This window comes from Rhea americana, unplaced genomic scaffold (assembly GCF_003343005.1).
Source record: "Rhea americana isolate MKP2758 unplaced genomic scaffold, rheAme1 scaffold_270, whole genome shotgun sequence".
NCBI lineage: Eukaryota > Metazoa > Chordata > Aves > Rheiformes > Rheidae > Rhea > Rhea americana.
In genome coordinates this window covers 25,771-45,972 of record NW_028186391.1, presented here as the reverse complement: position 1 = coordinate 45,972, position 20,202 = coordinate 25,771, and the positions used below count along the sequence as shown (strand labels likewise).

The following is a 20,202-nucleotide window of genomic DNA, read 5'->3' as shown; positions in this document are numbered from 1 at the left end:
AAAAAGTGTTACTGTGTATGGAAATCAGTAACACTATCCCAGTTCTTCTGAGCAGCCTGTGCAAAACAGCCTCATGTTTGAGGGAAGGGCATATAAAATGATAATCTCATTCTTTTTCCTGTCAGCTGCTATGAGCTGTAGTTTAAGGCTGACCACAGGACTCAGTAAAGCGATATCCTTGGCTGTTCTCCTCTGGATCATCTGTCGGCAGCCAGACTAGGTTGGTGACAACAGTGCCATTTCTGGCAAGTTTGTTTTGTTTTTAATCTTGTGATGAGAGAGTTTACTCAGGTTGCAGGCGGGTTTATCAGAGGCAGGAGCAGTCAGCTTACGGCTGCAGCACCCTGGGGGCCAGGCACTGCACCTGTGCAAGGACAGCGTCAGTCTGTGGAGCTGTCATCATGCCAGCTCTTCTACCAGTGCTAATTTGATTCAAACTGGTGTTGTCAGTGGATGAAATCTGGGCTGCTGAAATCCAACCTCCCCCACCCAGGCCAGTGAGTCTGTCCAACGCACGCTTTTGTCTGGCGCTGACAGGGAACATTTCATCAAGTAGGCAGTTTCTGGAGCACTTAGAGGATGGTGCTGGAGAGCAGGCAGCTGTTACAGCCTTACTATAATGTGTGTTTTTGCAGAAGGGAGAAACAAGGATGAGCATGGTCCAGGTGCTAGGATACGAGCTTGAGACTCCTGAAATATGAGTTTAATTACTACATCTGCCTTAGACCTATTGTGTGATGTTGGACAAATTTAGCTTTGCTGTGCTTCAGTTCCACATCTGTGCTTTGAAAATGCATGATCTCCCACATGCTTTTTTAACTTCAGAATAGGAGTGAAGTTCGAGGCGGTGCATATACAAGCACATCACCCTGATGCAAGCTGTGTGTGGACTCGTTCTGCTGATGCTATATACACTCCGTGACTGCAGCTTAGTCTGTGTCATCTCTCARCTGCATTAAGCTACTTTATATTTGGCAGAGTTAAAGGCATGCAYACATGCAGTTTCTTCTGAGTTCACTATTCTGGAAAAGTTTGCGCAAAAAGCGCTTGAATGCACCTTTCTGGGAGGTGTAGATACTGTTTCATGTGAGCTTGCTTTAATGGCAACATCATTTGGCTGTAGGCTGGCTGCAGGGTCTTGCCACAGCTGCACCTGGGAGCATGGTGACTGGTTGTAGTTGCATTAACATCATTGGATATTCTTGCAGGAGGAGTGATTTCTCCCCCCCCCGCCCCAAAGAAACCAGTAGGGTGGACTCCYCAGTGAGGTGTCATACCTCTGTATGGAAAAAAAGTGCTTTCATTTAAGGCCTCTTTCATAAATATAAGTAAAACTCTGCTCCTGGAAATGTGAAGAACAGTGTACTTAYCCTGTTTCACCTGGTCTTCATTTCCAAGTGTTTCTACTGCACAGGTGACAGCACCGTGTCTTCTTTGTGTTCTCTCGGTTCTTATTTTTGCCCCTCTTTTGATGGGCGGAGGAGCATCCATGTGTGCAGGGAACTCTGTCTTTGGGCTTTGCCCTGTGGACRCACTCATATGGGAAAGCGCATCTCTGGGCACTGTCAAGGAGGCAGGTGACTTCTCTTCCTAGAGCTGCAAGGGCCACTGCTGTCTGGGTACTGACTTCTGAGATGAAAGTTACTTCATGATGAATGCTCTATTTTGAAGTCTTAAAATTTCTATTATCAGTTCCCTTAAAGAAACTGCAGAAGTATTATTTCTCGTGGGTGAATGTGCAGTGCTGCTTAGCCATCTCTCTTCTACAGTATATTGCAGCATTAATCCTGGTAAGCAGCAAGACCTGTTCATGAGCTGTCAAGTGCGGAGAGTATCGTCTTTRCTTGAGATTAAATCTAGCTAAATGAAGAACAGTGTTTAGGATGAGTTTGAAATTAGGTTTCTGTGCATTTCTGGACTCACCATAAAGAGTGGTTTAGATGTTTGTGGTATAGATATCTGGTGCTTTTAAAATGACGTAGGGATCCTACTGCATTTCRTTTTGCATCTGAGTAAACTGGGTTTTGCTCTTGTACATACGGATTAAGAGTGGAGGATGAGATTATTCCCCAGATTGGCRATTGAAATAGGATGGATTTCCTCGGCGACTGAGATGAAAATGGAAAGCTCCGCATCTGTTGAGGGATATGAGCAGTGACCAGCAGCATCCRTCCAATAGCACAGCAAGTACAAGAAGGGAATATTATTTATCTCTCACAGAAAATATTAGAAGCCTAGACCAACCTGGCACAGAAATATTAGAAGTCTAGACTAACCTGGAAGACTTTTAAAATTTTCTAATTAAAGAGGGAGGAAAGAAGTGAGGGAATGCTGTGTGACTCCTGAAGGTCCAGAGCAGCTCACCAGCTTGGCACTTTAGCATTGTTGGTAGGGAATGAAACCTGAAGAGCAAGTATATAGGAAGGAGATGCCTGGGGAAAAATACTTGAAAGAGTGTGGGGTGGTGATAGTCTGTGTAGCTGTGGGCTGGGCCTCAGCTGCATTGCAGTGTAGGAGAACAAAAATAAACACAGTAACTTTGGGTTCCCCAGTGAATCACAGCTCAAAGCAGAGAATTGATAACTCATCTGGGTGTAAGCCCAGTAAGAGAATGTCTAAAGCAGGGCATCTGGCAAGGCATAAGGTACTGGAAAAACCTACACAGCTGGGAGATAAGAAGTGTGACTGGGGACTCCAGATGCAAAGGCCTTATCTCTCRACAAAGATTAGAGCAATTTAATTTTTACAGCCTACTATATTAAAAAGGTGTGTATACAGGTGGTGAGGAGGAGAAACTTGAAGAAAGGAGAAAGATTCTTCATAGTGCAGCTAAAATAGATCAACCTGAGATTTGTGGCCTACTCATAAGGAGTCTAAAAGGTATGTATACGAACTGCTACATGAATTTGCTATCTATACTCTTTTTGTGAAATTAGAGGAATCTGATCTCTTAAAAAATGAGGCTAATAAACTTCAGACCCTTTTCATGTTGCTGCTTTAGAGATTTTGAGGGGTGGCCCACAATAATTTTCACTCCTCTCTTTCTCCTTCTTGCCTGAGTGCTGCATGGGTATGGGTTAGTTGATGTGCTGTCTGGATTTCTGTTAAGGTCAAGATTATATTCCTATAGAGTAAAATGTTAGAGCTTATTAGCAGCTGGTCTCCAAACACACATGCTGTCAGTGATGCCACTTTGGGGAGAAAAAAAACCTCTTGTGTAATGTGTATGCTTGATAATTTTTCTGAATTAGACTGAGGGATAATTAGATGGCCTCTGACCCCACTTTGCAAGCTGGAATTTGAGCATTGTTAAACCCAAAGAGAGTTATCCAGCTGGGATGGTATCTGTTATCCAGCAGAAAATTGGGAATGCAGCAGKCACCTCTCCTCTCTCCCTCTTGAGCCAGCCCTTGCAAATTGAGGCTTATTCCTGAGTGACCACTGGGCAGACATCAAGGAAAGGAGCTGTAAAAGTGTACAAAGAAAGGGCTGATTTTTCTGAAGTCTGGGTTGTTATGGGTGGGTTTTTGGTAAATGATCAGCTAGTCTGCAAACACAATGATTCCCAAGGCTATTTATAGAGCTCTGGGTTGGGAACCATAGCCCTGCCAGCCTCTTCTATCGCATAACCCCTGACATGCTCTGCTGAAAGGGCCTAGACCAAAGTTTTGCCTCTCCCCAACACTAGCTTGTGGAGGGTAAGGAGGACCGTATGTCCTTTGCCTTGAGCCAAGTGCACAGCTGTACTCAATTCTCCTGTCTAGTGCTGACTTGTTAACTCTTTGGGGGTGAAGGGGGAGGAATATGACTAATGCCATATTTAGTGCAAGAAACAAGCTTTCACAGGGGGTAGGAGCAAACCAGAAGTGGGATTGATGAGGGAGATTTGCTTTTCATGAGTTTCAACAGTCTTGCTTTGACTGACACTGTTTGTTTTGCTGTGTGTTATCCTACTGAATTAGGTAAGGAAATGGTTTAATAGCTTGCCTGGAAAGAGCGGATAACCATATGTGGAATTCTGTGCTATCTGAGTGTGTTATCCAGATATTAATAACTCTCCATGTCTTAGGCTGCTCCGTCTTCGCAGTTTGAAGCGTTCCTGTGTGTACCCGTTTGCCACCAGGAAGGCTGTYTTCCAACCACAGTTTGATCTCAACATTGACTGACTTTGTTTTGCTCCCTTTCTGCTTGAATGGCTTTGGAGGGACTCCGCTGGCTCCCACACTACCGCATGGCTCCCACAGCAGCACCTTTCTGCTGTTTTCTCTGCCTGTGGCTCACCCACTGGCAAATTTTTGCTTCCAGGATCAGCTTCCTTCTCTGTTGCTGCAGCTGCATCGTTCTGTTATCTCTTTCTCTGCATCAGACTGTTACTTGCTCGTTTGTGCTTTCTGTCCCCTCGCACATAATTCTCTATCTTGGCCTTGTCTCCCTGTGTGTCAGCTACCGGGCTGCAGTACTGCCTTGTATGTGGCATCCCTCCCCACCTCCCACTGAGCTGATCCAGGAAGCCTCTGTCCTCCTATCAAATGTCTTAATACTGTGAAGTTGGCTTGAGGGGTGAGGATAACCTGCACTTGCTCAGTTTTGTAATTCCAAAGTGAGAGCTGAAACTGCGTGGGAGGAGTTATTGCTTCTTATCCCCCTTACAGCCCACTTCTCATCTGTCATTTGTATTAGACTGTATGCTTTGAGGCAAAGACAGCGCTTCTCATGTAGCAGAACCGGATTGTTTGTGGTGTTTGCAGCAGTGCCGAATCAGACCGGAGTGCCAAAGTACACTGRCAGACCATTTTGCAGCCCTGTCAGGTACAAACAAGAGTCTGGAGTGCGGCAGCTACGACTGAGCTGATGTAGTTGTCTTCTGCTGCCAAAGGGATCAGATGACTTCAGAGCTGGTGTGGAGAGGCTGGAGGCGAAGGGAGCAGGACTGCTCCCTGGCAGCCCCGTGCCGTGTAACATCCAAGGTTAACGGGTGGCACCGCTCTTGAGTGAGTACACAACGGTGATTCTCTGGGGAATCAGAGGCAAGATCGGGCTCACAGTTTTCAACTAGCCGTATCTGAATTCTGTTGCTGGCTTGGCTGCTATCTCCTTTCTTTAAATTGGAGCGCAGAACTCCCCTCAAATTTTGTACCAACCACATAATGCTCAACTTAACATACCTGAGCAGGAGCTTTAGTGTCATGTGGTGGGAGAAAGGGGACGAGTGGGAAATACCTGGCTACTTTTCTGTTCCCAAAGCAGGCTTCAGCTCTGCAGGAGTGGGACTGATTGCTTTCATGTGTTGCCATTGTGTCTTGGACTAGAATTTCTAACATCTTTAAAAGCAAAGGAGATTTTTCAAGGTACATGTCACTTATATTCGTTTTCCTGAATTTAGTTTAATATGGCTGTTACAGTTCCAAAGACAGAAGTTTAAAGCTAACAAATAAAAAGATGTGGTTTGAGTTGAAAAGAAGAGGGGGAGTGAAAACGGGAAGAAAATAAAAGAAAGAAATAAGCTCTTAAAACAAGGTAGCAGAAGATGGGATGCTTGGATATCAACTCACAGAACTTCAAATGCAAAAGTGGTTTTTGAGATGCTTTTTAATTTCCGTAACTGCCTGATTAAAATGGGAAATGCAAGACAGCTGTTAGAGCTCGGGTTGTTTTCCTTGAATTATGCTTCCTGCTGCTCACCTTTGCCTTGATTTCAGATCCCAAATGGTGAAATATGACTATGGCTGTGTGTTTTCTGCAGAAGGGCTCGATCCTCTTTCCTTGTGTGTGCTGGGCAGGAAGGTTTGTGCACTGCTTTCTTTCTGCTGGTCTCTCCAGCACACTTGCTCTGGCCATGAGTGGATTCACTTGGGTTCAGGTTACATTTTTGTGGAGTTCCAGTACTCACTACTTTGAATACCAAATAAAGCTCACAGCTCCACAGGGAAGTCTGCAGCAGTGCTCGAACATGAAGGTCTGTGCTCAATAGCCAGCCTTGTGTCTGTACCACAGTGCTGTCTTTTTTTGCTGCTCACAAGAAACAGTCCCTGAAGTTCATGACAGGCAAATCCTCAAATCTCCTCTGCCCTCTAGCTCTGTCTGCAGATCGGAATGATGGTTTTTCCTCCCATTCTTTGTCATTAAGCTCACAAGACTGCTAGCTGGTGGAGTCCTGACAGTACTTAAATCTGTGGGTGCAAAACAACAGATGATTATGGATCTAGAGCTGCAATGTGCCAAGGACTGCAGTGTCTGGTGTGAGGTGGTAGATACCTCTGTACAGTTCCTCTCTTGGAAGGCATATGCCTTCCAGTTCTCCCACCAGCTGTAGCCTCTGGCTGAGGACTGGTTGTGGCTAAGAATATTTTAAATGGGATAGGACTTGGACAGCGTTCCTGTCCCTGCCATATCTGCCTCTGCTGTTAGCAGGTGGATTTTGCTGATGGTGCATTTTGTTTATGGAAGTGCTCAAGTCAGCCTGCGGTCCTGCTGACAGCCAGCACAGGTGCTAAAGGACACGTCTGTATGGAAACAAGGATGCTTCCTCAAAAAAAAAGTTCATCACCTTTAGATGTTGGTGAAGTTGAGATAATACTATTACATTAGCATCTTACTGTGTAGCCTGCACTAACRGAGTGTGGTTTGATAGCCCTCCGGTGTCTAGCTTGCTTACTTTGTGTCAGTGACTATTTCAAAGCTGATGGGCCTGGCTTCCTAATTAGGGCTTTAGAGCTTGTGGTGCTTGTTGGAGGCCCCGAGTCAGGCTCCTGCCAGGGCTGCGTTAACTGTGGGGTGTTTGAGACTTCACAACTTTGGAGTGCTAGTTTCCAGCAGTGGTGCCAACGTACGGGAGATCCTCCTCACCTTCCCACTGGAGCGGTGATGCTTTGGTCCTGTCGGTATAGCACGGTAGCTCTTCAGTGTAACTCCCTGTTCAGCTGGGGCTAAGCTGGGTGTCACTTACTGAACTTCAGCAACAGCTGCGTGGGCATAGCACGTGTCCGGCCCAGTATCGGCTGGCAAAAGGCCTGCTTGATCTTTAGTTTTAAGTCAGTCTCTCTGCAGGTGCTCAGTGTGTTGTTCCCTTACGGGCTGARCTTTGAATTGGAGTCCTGAAAACCTTGATCTATCAGACATTTCCAGTGCCCTTTGGGTGGGGAGGAAGGTGGGGTGAGAGGCAGAGGGTTTTATGTAACTCTAGGGCCCTATGCTGAACCCCAAAGAGTGGGACTCAGCCTGGGCCGACAAAAGAAGCTGGTGTTGCCTCACTCTCTTACCTGATGACTGAGGCTGGAGATGAGGCTGATCTGAAGGTCGCTGGGTTACCAGATAAATTCTTCCCCTTTCTTTGCTCCCTCCAGGTAATCTCAACAAGAGATACAAGGTATCAGGTCATTCTCCTCTGTTTCTACAGGGTGTGATGTAGTGAGGTCACAGAGCAGAAAGGACAGAYATATTTATATGTCAACAGTGTCTGAAGATCTTGAAAAGAAAGTGGTCTAAGGAAGCTGGAGCATGTGTTATTCTGCTATTGATTTTTTTTTCCCCTCACTAAATAACCTATCCTGAACAGATAGTTACACACGGATGAAAGCGGCTGCTCAGGTGCAAACATAGCAACTGGCTGGATTGGCCTAGGCAGGCTGAAAAATACACAAAAATAAATCTTGTAGCAAATCAGGATTGCCTAGTAATTCCAGCTGTGGGATTGGGTTCCACAACATACTTAACCTTTGAATATTGTAGAGGTTTGGGCTGTTTCTGGTGGACCCGCTGCTGCATTCTAGCAGTAGTGATAATTGTAGAAATATCTTGATACTGTTCTAGTCCGGTAGGGTGAAAATAGTTCTGTTGTGTGTATCACGTGGAAGCGCATCACTGCTCTTCAGAGGGCTGGTTACGTCAGGATTTCCAAAGGCTCTCTGGTTACTGGGCTGAAGTCCGCACATGTTCTGCTCGTCATTAGAAGATGAAATATTTAATGTGTGGAGCCTGGCCGATGCCTCTGCAGAATGATAAACAAACGCTCCATTCTGCGTGTGATTTATGAGCTCTGTGCTTTGAATCACTTCAGTAAGAGGACTGGAGGTACAGTCCCTTTGCTCAAACACCAAAGGGGACCAGAATTCCTATTTCCCTTTGTGTGTTGTGCAGTACATCTTCCAAAAGAAGACTAATGTGCCAGGCCTCTCTTCCAGTTCCAGGCAAGTACTGAAACATTAAGAAACCCTGGAAATGTTTATAAAAGCTGGTGAGGACCTCCCAGGCTAATTTCCTGCCTCACAGGCCACCGCAGTGCATAATTCCTTGGATTTACCGTGCTCTGTCTTAGAACGGTGCTTCTGCGTGGCTGCAGCTCTCAGGAGATAGTTTATATGCTCTAGATCTGTTTCTTTGAGATCTCAGACCCCAGGTTCAAGACTATTTCTTTATTGATCTCGTTATCCAGCATGAGATGAATGGGAAAACAAATCTAAGAAGTCTTCATCGTAAGAAGACTTCTTTTTTTTTTTTTTTAATGGAGAATCATGGCTCAGAGCAGTACTTTGCTGTACAGTGTCTCAGTGATATATCAAAGTTGCCCAAACTCTGTGTGTATATTTGGTAGAGTGTGAACACACTCATGGTTACAGTGCTGCTCCAGCAACTCAGATGAATAACATGCTGACCAAAATATACATTAAGGCTGGCTTAGAAAGGCTGGAAAATATAATCTTGGAAGGTGTTCTTCCAGGCTGAAAATGGAGTTTACGTGCCTCTAAATCGCTGCCTGCTAGGACTGCAGGTGAATGGTCTGCTTTGTGCTCGCCGTGCCTGCGTCCAGGAGGGAAGGGAGAGGGGGTTCTGCTCGGGATGAAGGGCCGAGCGGGGAGGGATCCGAAGCAGTGGCACGGTGAACCCCGGGAGAGGTGGCCCTGCAGCTCCTCGCTCAGGCTGCTAAAGCACAAGCGCAAAACACAGCGGAGGAAAGTAAGTGCTTCTGGTTTGCTCCTGCGAGAGACCGCTGATATGTTCAGCACATGAGCAGATAAGGGGAAACGGTGACCTTGAGTCCTTCAGACCTAGCAGTGAAAAATGCGAGATGAAACACTTCATTTCTTTCCTTCTTGTTTTGGCTACCGAGGCAGTAAATCCGTCGGGTCGCGTCAATGCCGTTGCTCTGTGCTTGCGTGCCCCGAGCCGTGTCCTGCGCGCTGCCCCCTCTGCAGAGCGCTGCTTGGGTAGGCGCTGGCCCCCGGCATGTCAGGCTGGTGAATTGGGGGAGATCCGGTGTTTGTCCTGAGCGCCCGGGCACGGTCTGTAGCCTGTGAACACCTCTGTTCCCTGCAGTACTGGCAACACCTGAGACCTCTTTGTGCTTGAGATGACTGAGATTTAAACCAGCGTTACTGAAAAGTATTCTGCGTAATAAGCACTTTCACCCAAAGTGTTGCCGATGGATCTGATTTCCGCCTGTTTTTTCCAAGAGGCCGCGAGAAAGGACTCCCRTTTCAGCAGCTCAGAGCTGCGAAATGCCGCAGCGCTGCGGGTGTCCGTGCGTGCTGACGGTTTGGACRCGGCTGCCTGACGCGGCTGCTCTGAAACATCCGTAGCTGAAAATAAGCTGCTGTGCACTGGGATGCCACGCGCGTGGCTCTCGCCTCACCTCCAGCGGAGGTGAAACAGGAGAGCGCCGGCGCTTCGTGGGTTCGGTGGCGGCACCGACGAATGCTTGCGGTGGTCGCTGCAAAGTCCCTCTTCGCTTAGGACCGTTTTGAAACGCCTGGCCAGGAGTCTGTCGGGCAGTAGCGGAGGAGGCTTTAACCCCACACCAGGAATCTGGAACGTTTCACCCTCTGGAAGCTTTGAGGCAGCTTAATTTAAACAGAACACTTGGGAATACTTAAGCATGAAAATGTATATAATAACCGTAGCGGAAAAAGCTTTCCGTCGTGAAACTGGACAACTCTGCACATGCTTAGAGCAGCGGAAAACTGGGCTTTGGACCTCTGCATGTTTTGAATTACGGGTTTAAGACCAATCAGAACGGAGGAAAAAAAAATTGAAGTATTTGTTACAAAGTAAATAAGGGCTATTGACCGTAAAATTGAGGTACGGACTCCTCCTGCGCTCCAGCTTTGGTGAAAGGAGCGTCTGTTCGCAGGGCCCCAGCGCGAGCCGATCAGCGCCGCGTTGTGCTGGAGGGGCCGGTGGTGGTTAGGTGGCTTCGCGTCCCCGGCGTGCGTGAGCGGTGCCGAGAGGCTGGCCGCTCTCCAGGCGGTCCTGTCTCTTGGTAGCTCTTGATCTGCCTCTTTAGGAAGCTGTTGAAGCTAGAACTTGAAAGCTGAGCAAGGGTGGCTTTAACAGCGCTCCGACGCTTTCTGCCCTGCACCGGCTGTCGGGGTTGGGCGTGCTGAATCCCTTCGGTTTGTTTCTGATCTGTAGAACCAGAAATGGGCAACAGGACTTGGACTTTGGAGCCTCCCTTCCGTAGGGGTGGAAAAGCTGCCCTGAGTGAACTGGATTTTAACATGCTGATGGCGTTCATAGTTACTGCACTGTTAAGATCTATTTGTGCTGAGAGCTGTTGCCTTTGCTGCTTCCCTGTCCTCCTGCAAAACCTGTCTGACTGATGGTAACAGAGATGAAAGTCCTGCTGTGTTTCTACCGCAGCGTTATAAACCTAGAAGGGAAATTAAACGTAAGTTGTCTTTTCGTGTAGCTGCAGAGAATTGTCTTGTYGCTCACTCATGAGCGTGCCCTTTTGGTACCTCTGTGTTGAGGATGTAAATACGGTGATAGGATGTGAGGCCAAGGTACTTTTTAGCCTTGGCTAAAAAGTTCTTGTTCCTGACAGCATTTGTCGTCAGAAGAGGCCTCCCAAATTCTGCTGTAGATTCAGGGTCAGGATACGCTCTAGAGACACTTCATTTCAGCTGCTTGATCCTTCTAGCCCTGGAGCCAGCAGAACTGATGCTCTCCAAACTGTTGCCTTGAAACCGTAGTTTTGGGGAGTTTTCAGCACTAAAGTTTCATGGTGGCTGTGAAAATGCTGTGTAAAGACCAGGCTGAACCTGGAGTTTGCCGCTGGTGGGAGGCCTGAAAGGAGAACATGCGGGAGAACGGAGATTTCTTTTTCTCCTCCCCTTCTGACTGTTACTTATAACTGGCACGTCTACTTTGCGTGTAGGTGGCCAGCAGGATCTTGGGTGTCCCGTTCCGTCCTGTGCAGAGGCCTCCTTTCTCCTGAACGCCTACCGGCACGAGGCCGTTCGCCGCAGCCTTGCCCGGCGCGCTCCCTCCTCTCGCGGAGGCTCCTTGCGGCTCGCAGCTGACCCGCACTGGGAGCCGCGCTCCCGTCCGCGCGGGGCGGAGGATGGGGAGCGTCGACGGGCGAGAGGGAACCAACGCCGTCCTCCCCGCCAGGCAGGTCACCTTGCTCAACGGCTGTCGCCRTGCTGTCAGCTCCGCCGTCCCCTTCTGGGCAGGCCCGAGGGGAGGAAAGGAGAGCAAGAAGGAAAGCCGTGTGCGAAAGGGAGAGACAGCCTGTGCGCTCTGTAGGGTGCAGTCCTGTAGAGGCAGGAACTGGCTGTCTCTCTTACTGGCTACAGTTTTTTTTGCTTTTCTCCACAGATCCAAGTTTTTGCTACGCCTTGGAGCTCTTTGGTGTCTCTCCACTGTTTACCTCATCGAGAGCGCAGTATTTTTCCACGCTCGCGCTGTAGACGGTTCGTTCTTCCTGCCAGCTTGAGTGCATGCTCAGCAGGGTCTCTCTCTTTCTCTCCAGCCCAGCRCTGGAGTGATTTATGGCACAGAAGGCAGGCCCTTCAGAGGAGTGGTGAGCTAACGTTTTGTTCTGGAGTGTCTGGCAAACACTTGGGGGAAACCCTTTTTTGCTGTTCAGAAACAGCTGCAAAGCTCTATTTAGAGCCTGCACTGAGGGAGCAAGGTCTCTTGCTGCAGATAGATAATTGCGAAGGATGTGGGAGGCTCGGGGAGGGAGAAGAAGCTGGCTTAAAAAGAAAACATAAAATCTTCCCCTCTCCTTTTGTGCTGCTTCTCCAATTCAACTATTTTCCTCAGCAATCGATACAGAGCCTCCTGGCCTCCACCAGGACAGAGCGACAGGCAGCTTGCCCTTTTTTCATGCCGTCCCCTTGACAGCGGCTGACAGCAACTGCCTGATGGATAACAGGGAGATGGAAGGACTTTTGCTTCCACCGATATAGCTGTTCTTATGAGTGATCTTGCCTTACATTTTTATTTACTTAGAGGAGCTGACTTTAGGTGCTTGTTAGGTATAAGCAGTAGGTGCTGCAAGCTCCTCAAATCCTGTGTGCAGTTGAGCTAGAGGCTCTGCCTGTTCAAACACCTCTGCTCGCAGCACRGGAAGGAGGGAATAATACACTTTCTAACAGGTGACAGAACTCTGTTGTTCTAAAACTTCAGCATCTTCTTGCTTGCTTTGCAACTCTGTTCCTTTTTCTTTCTGCCTTGCAACTGTCTTTTGCCAGACTTGAGCTGTCTGTACTCAAGAAGTTTTATTTAACAAGCAAGAGACGCCACGTTAGCTTTGGCATCGTTTAAGTTTTCATATTTATTTAATACAGAGTATTTCTTGCTTCTCTGAAGATGGTGAACACTGCTTAAATGTGGTCTGATACAGTGCATATCGCCAGCTTACACATAGGCCTACGGACCAGAAGCAGCCAGTGATAGCTGCTAGTCTCAGTGCTCTAGGGCTGAGCACCTTTGCTGTCGACAGGGATCACTTTTCAAAGTGGGTAACCTAAGATAACATGAGACAGCTTTAGTATACTTCTACTTCAGATTTCTCCTGGAAATAAGAATAATCTGCTTCACCTCTTGAAAAAATAAATAAAGCTATATTTTAATTAGTAATTATAATTTAGTTAGTAATTTAATAAATCACTGCTCTTTCATGAGTTGGAGCTCTTGGCCAGGATGTAGATCTGATGTCAGTTGTGATCTACATTGAAACAGAAGTGTTTTTTTTTCTCTTTTTTAATTTGGCTGTGAAAGTGAAGATGGGCTTAACTAAGTGATCCAATGCAGTATGCCAGAGATCTTAGCACAGAACTTGCGTAGTAATCGCCAGTAGATGCTTAGAGGGAAGTATAAAAATTGCCTTGTCAGGAATGACCAGTCTGGAAATCTGATTTAGAGACTTTCTGACTGCGGGGTCACAGTTTGACTTCTGGAGGACAGGTCAGTAGCTGGCTGTTAAACATGAATCTATCTCCTGTGTTTGGTTCACTCATGCTGTTGGTCTTCGTTGCCACTTGTGTTGAGTGCCTTGCTTAATTAAGTTGTGGAAAAGTCCTTTTGGATGTCCAGAATAGTGCAGGAGGTGGAGCTGCGCAGCCCTGGTTGTTCTGGGCTGTCTGAGAGATGTCATCTTTCAAAGCGGCGGGCAGAGATTCCTGGGGCGTTACTCACTGCTCCGAGTGCTAGGGATCTGAGGTGGAGCAGGTCCTTTGTCTTGTRTGTAGCCATGTAAGGCTTGGAGAACCGTGAGAGGTCATCTGATTTGTCTATGTGTTCCTGAGATCAGGTTAAGCRTACTGGGACTAACCTTGACACTCCTCCGTGACTGTTCCCTGAAACCACTGGGAGAAGTTTCAGCCCTCCCTACAAAGACTATTTGTTCCCATTGTCCCCCAAGGTTTCCCACCAGTCCCCATGACACCCTTCTTAAAACCTAATTTCTACTACTGTAAAAAGACAAAAACCTTTTGTCTTTACAAGTCTTACAATACCTGTAAAAAGACCTTCTATGTCCATGAAGACAAAAGAACAAAAGACTAATTTTTTGCAAGCCTTTTTGATACCTGAAGGTTGTTTTAAGGCCTGTGTTGTCTCAGGCTTCCCCTGCCTAGAACCTCCTCCAGACTAAACAAACTCACATCTGTCAGTCTTCCGAAGAAATCATGTTTTCCAGCCCTCTTATTCACTCTGGACACTCTCCAGTTCGTCCACGTGTTTCAGAGTTATGTTGGAGCTGGATGCAGCTCAGGTCCAGACGTGGCCTTCACCAGTGAAAAGCAGAACATAAAACCTGGATGTAATTATGTGATGATCAGACTTTTTTCAACAGTGTCACGCTGATTTTTAAGTCCACATTTGCTTCCTGCTTCCCACATGTCATAGTCTGTACTTCTCTATGGAATATTCGTCTCATTAACCTCTCTTTGTGTCTTTCCTTCCATCTGCTTCTGTTGACCTCTCAAAAGATGAGTTGTTAGCTGGCATAGCTTATCAGAAACTCCATAAGGTTTGTATTTTGTAAAACCATGCTCCTGGAACTGTGAAACTGTGATTCTGTGTGTGTGTGTGTGCGTGCTTTCTTTTTTTTTCTTTTTTTTTTTTTTTTTAAGGGCAGCCTTAATGTTTCAAATTAACAAACTTTTGTGAAATGTGCCCTAAAAATAAGTTAAATGAGAGATAATAGGATTTGAACTGGTACTCATCCAAAAAAATCCATTATCTTGAGGTGCAGAGTGGTTTATTCTGTGTTGCTGGTGTGTTGACTGTACTGATAGCCAGGTTTTGGTCTTTTGTATTTTGTGGCAGATTTTAAATAAATAATAAAAGGCTTAAGTGTTTGACCCACTTTCTGGCTAGTTRGAGAAGAGGTCTGGTTGTCTATGTGAAATTCATAATTACATGTCTAAGTTTGAATCCTTTGGGTTCCCATTGCAATATTAAAGTGGTTAGGTTAGTCTGAAATTTATTCAAGGTATATAGTTCAGGTATGCCAGAAATTAGATTATGTAGGAAAATGAACATTATAGAGAGAATATTAAACTCCATTTTCCCAGCTCAAACTTGCAGACTGAAGAATGCAGTTAGTATATCAAATGAGATGGATGAACTGGGAATGTGGAGACATGGTGCCTGTGCCAAGCTCTGTTAATAATTCCTGTGATCACTAGCTTCATATGGGAATTGCCACTGTCCTTGCATCTGAGTGTAGAAAGCAATTCATGGACATTTGGGAGTCCTCTAATAACCCTGAGCCTGGAAAAGACCTCAAGATTATGTAGCCCAGCATCAGGCAGCTGTTGAGACTCGGCCCTTTTCACAGACTGTCCTTTTGAAATTAAATCCGTGTGCATTCATGGCTGTGGGCCCCCGTTGAGAAACACTGCTCAGATTATCCCTTTGCACTAAGTCAAGACCATGTTCAGACTACCCCTGACAGATCAAAACCCTAAAAAATAAAGTCCACTACTGTTGGAGAAAAGTAATACTACTGCTAGTGCTACATGCTTTGAAGGACAGAACAGGAGGAAAGAATAGTGCCTTGCCTCTATTTGAGGGGGGGGGGAACCCAAAACAAAACAAAAAGTGCCCTGGAAGCACTGGGGTTCTTGCATTGTAAGACTGACTTGTTGTCCATTAACGTGGTTGGTGGCAAGCGTGCCATTGTAAGCTGCGTTGCCAGCTTGGTGTGTTACTCCCCGCTGTAAATTTGAAAGTGTGTGTTACGTGATGGTGTGGGACTCTCCAGCTGTTTGTCTGCTCCCTGACCCTGTTGTTTTCCTTCCCAGAGTCAGTAATGATGAATGGTTCCGACGTTGCCAATACAACAACATCCAGCCCCAAATCCAAAGAGGACCAAGTAGTGAATGGCCACGATGAAAAGGAAAACAACCCTTTTGCAGAGTACATGTGGATGGAGAATGAAGAAGACTTCAACAGACAGGTAGGAAAAGAGTGCTATCCAGCCCCATGCTTCTGAGGCTAAAATTGAGGAGAGGATAAAGGAGAGAAGGTTTCTTTTGCTGATGTTTAGGCACTGTGAAAGTGTGTGAGTCACAGCTGATGTTGGCCCTGCAAAGAGGGGATGACTTTCAGCTAGAGGGCAGAGTTGCACTGTTTCTGTTGGGTCTGCCTGTAAAGATGTGTGATGTGTAAAGTTAGAAAAACAAACAAACAAAAAAAAAAAAACCTCATGATGCCTTTGGCCCTGTCAGATCTCTTTCAGAGGGCCAGTGATGGCACTGTTACTCCTTTTTGCACCTTGCTCTGATAACTGAGATGTTCACTTTGTGCATGATCAGCTCAAAGGAGAAAACAAGCACAAAAATCAGCACCTAAAATTTTGTAGCATTTGTAGCATTGCTGTCTTGGTGATAAGTTTTTACAGTTACTTCCTGCCCATTCAGGTAAAGGTCTTTCCATTTAAGTGAAATGGCCCCAAATGTTCTTTGAAGCAGCTATGTTATGGACCACTTGATAGGAGGCTTGATCACTGGATGCCTCATCTATTGGTAATGGTCAGCTAAACTTTCCAAAGTACCTGGTAAATCATGATATGATTTGAACAGCACTAGCTTGGTTGAGTGAATACTGTGATGCTGCGTGCAGGAGCAAAGSTAACTTCAGCATAGCATCTTCTCCATGCTTTGCTTTGGGCTTGCGTAGGGTTTTTGTTCAAATGCCAGGGCCGTGCAAGGTGGCAGCGGAGAGACTGCTGGAGGCTTCCTAGTCCCTTGCAGTCATCCCTGGAGCTGGGGAGAAGTCAGTCAGCCTGAACTGGGTGGGGAAGGAGCTTGCTGCTTCAGCTGGCTGAGCTTGTTGTGAGCAGAAAACCTGCACCCTCGTTCATGGAGACAACTTGCAGAATGCTTCTTCCCTCCTGACACATTCCCACAAGTGTGTACTGGATTTCCAGACACCAAGCTATTGGGAGATTGGTAGGGGAGGAACACTTTAGCTTAGGGTAGGTTGAATGCAGGGAGGCTGCTTTTTGAGCCCTCACCACGCCCTTGGTCACCAAAGGAGAATTTCATCAGCCTTATTAGTGCTCTCAGCAGAAAATCTCCATATGGTAATACTTAAGTCTGTTCCCACAGGAGGAAACTTCAGCTGCCAGCTCACAGTTACTCCTAGTGAGTATGCAGTAACTGAGTTTTGCCACACCAAATTATGTTAGCAATTGTTAGTGGGCTATGACTCAAGTGTTTTGTTTTTTTTAATGACGTGATTAGGCAGCAGGCAGCCCCCACAAGCAGCTGTGCTGATGGAAATGTGCAAGATTAATTAGTTAATGTTTGTAAAATGCTGTCTTGATTAAAAGTATGATGAAGGCAAAGTGCTGGAATTAGAAGGCCCAGCAAATCATTTTCTTTCTCCTTCTCTCTGATGGAGGGAAGATTCTGGGGTGGAGGAGCAATGAAGGCAGTGCAAAGGGAGCATGATGAGGCATAATGAGATGAGGAGGGAAGAAAATGGAGCTGACAACTGAGGGATTTTTCTGGCACAGAGCTCCAAGGAGCCTGGAGAGTAAGATAAAGAGAAGTAACCATATTGTGCGGTTGAGATACCTGTGTTTTCCTAGTCTGCCAGCTTTTGCTTCTGAAGTTACAGCTTTTCGGAAATGCCATGGGAACTCAACCAGTGGTTGCAGCCCTGTTGTGTCATAGTTGCTTGATGCCCTGGTGAAATACTGCTTGGGGAAAATAAATAGCTTTTATGGAAGCTCCAGTTACTCTTTTAAGGGCTTTGAAGCCCATGTGGCAAGGGCTTCTCCTGCTAGTGATGTACTAGCCAAGCTAGAGAGCGCTTTTCTGCAGGATTTTCGTACATTTGAAGCCCRTGCTGCCTCTCCTGAGGGAAGCAGTCATGCTGCCCCTGTCCTCAGGTTGGCAAGACAATATATGTGGCTCTGCAGTGCCTAGTTTGGGAAGTCGCCCCGGGTCAAAGCTGACCTGTGCTCGCAAGAGAGGGTGTGATGCCAGTGATGGGAGCAAGTACCAGGCTTTTCTTGAACCCACTGTCTTTTCAATTCTTATCAGCTTTCCAAAGTCACGCTTCTTCCCCACCTCCTCCACAAGGTTTTCAGTAGTTCAAGCACTGGAGAAATAGAACAGGCAGGTGTTTTCAGAAACCCACAGGCTGCTTGGCGCCGTCCGCCATTATTTATGCTAGCAAGATTCCTTTTCCCGAGGAGCCAGCACATCCCAGAGGGCAAGAAAGGGAGTGGTGGGCCCTTGCTGTAGGAAGAAACTGTGCTGACACCAGATGAGGCTGCTGCTGCTGCAGAATCTCTGGAATAACCTGTAGTGGGAGGTGACAGCTGTATTAAATGTGACAGCTGTATCAAATGTCACAGGAGGCTAAAGAAAAACTCAAAGCAAATAATAAACCTTTTGTCTCCTAGTTTAGATTGTCATGATGTAGTAATAAGGGGCCTGATGCTTTCTTGGTAGCTAGAGAAAGGTGTGAGCTTGTCTAGGATCTCTCTCTCCCTGACCGGAGCCGGTGCTAGCGCTGTCACTATCTCCCCTGACTTGCAGTGTGCACGAGCATTGGCCTTCATGGCCAGTTGCACATGCCGAAATGATTCTGATGTGGAAGAAAATAGGTGCTATCTGAACCTGCTAGCATCCAGCCGGCAGCTACGAGACTTGAAGAGGGAATATTCACCTTTGAAATATTCTGTGATATGTAAACTGACAAAACTGACTCTAGCTCCATGCCRTGTCCTATAGGCATGGATCCTGCGCATGTGTCCGCGCAGGATCCAAGGACAGTCACCCAGCAGTCTTGGACAGGCAGAATATGTGCAGGAAGCATAGTAACACTGAACGACGGGGTAGGAGAAACCAGTGGGCTGCTCTAAGAATAAAATAYGCAAGGGAGAGCTGTTCTGGATTGCAGTCACGTCACTGGTGATGGGAAAGCTGGGCTTGGAAGAGCTGTTGCTCCCCTGTGAGATACCATGCAACCGTGTGAAAGGACCTGGAGCAACTCCAGCTGGGAGGTGCAAGCATGGGGACTGCTTTGGTTCTCCGGCTTTGGGAGTAGTGTCAGTGGCTCCAGGCACGAATCATGTGCATGGAAGGGCATACAGCAGCAAATGGAGCTGCTGAATGAAGTGTGACAAATATCTGAGATGCTTTTGCTGAGCTTTTTGCAGATGATGGCAACATGGGAGCTGTAAGATCACATAAGGCTAATCTTTTTTTTTTTTTTTAATATCCTGTTTCTTCATGAGTTAGTGTCAGAATATGCTTTCAAGAACAGCCACTGGAAACCCAGCTGAGGATAATTATGGGATGGTTTGCTAGTGGTAAAGGAGATTTTCCCCACCCAGAACTGATTTTTGAGTGCTGATGGAGAAACATTTTCCAGTAGTTCAGGCTGGAGATGACCTTCAAGATATCAGACTACTTTGGTTACTCAGTGAGAGAGCTTTTAAAAATGCTCTCGGGAAACTTTCCCCAGTTCTAAGTGAAGATTCAAAGAGTAAGTTTGCGGCATTTCAGGCAAGATCAGTCTTTAAGCTTGCTTTTGCTCTGGGCTTAGGCAGAGTTTGGCATGGTCTGTGCTGTGCTTCCAACATAGATTTCTGGTTTGCGTTTTGTAAGAGTTTGCATTAGTATTGCAAAGCCAAGGACCTCTCCTCCTGCGATGTGGTGAATGCTTCTTTCCTTTTGGCTTAGCACAAGTCCAATGTCCTCTTTGAGGCAGAGGGGTGAGCTGCTTTGCTTCACCACCGAGACTAATCCTCCTCTGGTCTGACTTCTTATGAAAGAGCTCGGCAAGAAAAGCTGCGTGGCTCTGCAGGAATTGGAAAGGAGGGTCTGGAGCCTAGCTGAGGATGAGGTAATGAAGGAGCAACACTTTGCCTTGGGGCACTGCTACGCTTGCTGGAAACAGCCTGCTAGGGCAGAGAAGCCAGGAACTGAAATCGGTTGGAATTGGGACTTTTTTGATGGTGCAGGCAGGGGCGTCTGACTCTGCTCCAGCCTGTGTGTTGGAGTACTGGGCACTGAAGGTAGGAAGCACTGCTTTACAAGCCCAGAGAAGTGTCTGCCCTACAGACCTTGAACAGAAAGGTGAAGTTGCTTTGGAAGACGCTGGGGAGGGGGGGAGGCAGCTATACAGGATTGTGGTGTCAGCTGCAGCTGATCTGGAGTAGCGCTCCTAGGCCACATGGCAGAAGCACGAGGTCAAGAGGGATTTGGACAAAAAGGAAGCATTTGGGGACATAACAGGAGGGAGCAAATTGGTGCTGAGGGAGGGAAGGGGACATGGTACTGAATCTGGAGGCAAGTGTCTGCTTGAGCAAAGATGGATATGGGATTTTGGAAGTGCTTTGGGATCGTCCAGGTGGAAAGCCACGTTACAAAGGGAGAGCTGCTGCTGATTTGACTTGTTTTAGCCTAAAGCACAGACTGTCTGAACCAGGGCACAAACCACACAGGT

At 46.8% G+C, this 20,202-nt stretch overlaps 1 protein-coding gene across 5 annotated transcripts in view; it reads left to right on the top strand.

The window, feature by feature from the left end:
* PAIP2B (poly(A) binding protein interacting protein 2B) overlaps window positions 1-20,202 on the top strand; it is a 28,613-nt gene that overhangs the window by 2,602 nt on the left and 5,809 nt on the right. For 2 of the 5 annotated variants that reach the window (XM_085308223.1, XM_085308219.1), the window contains exon 2: window positions 15,537-15,691. In XM_085308223.1, the coding sequence (XP_085164349.1) occupies window positions 15,537-15,691 (155 nt within the window). Of the gene's footprint in view, window positions 1-198; window positions 221-11,595; window positions 11,801-14,235; window positions 14,258-15,536; window positions 15,692-20,202 lie in introns of those variants that run through there. The other 3 variants (XM_085308222.1, XM_085308220.1, XM_085308221.1) reach the window with 3 other exon arrangements.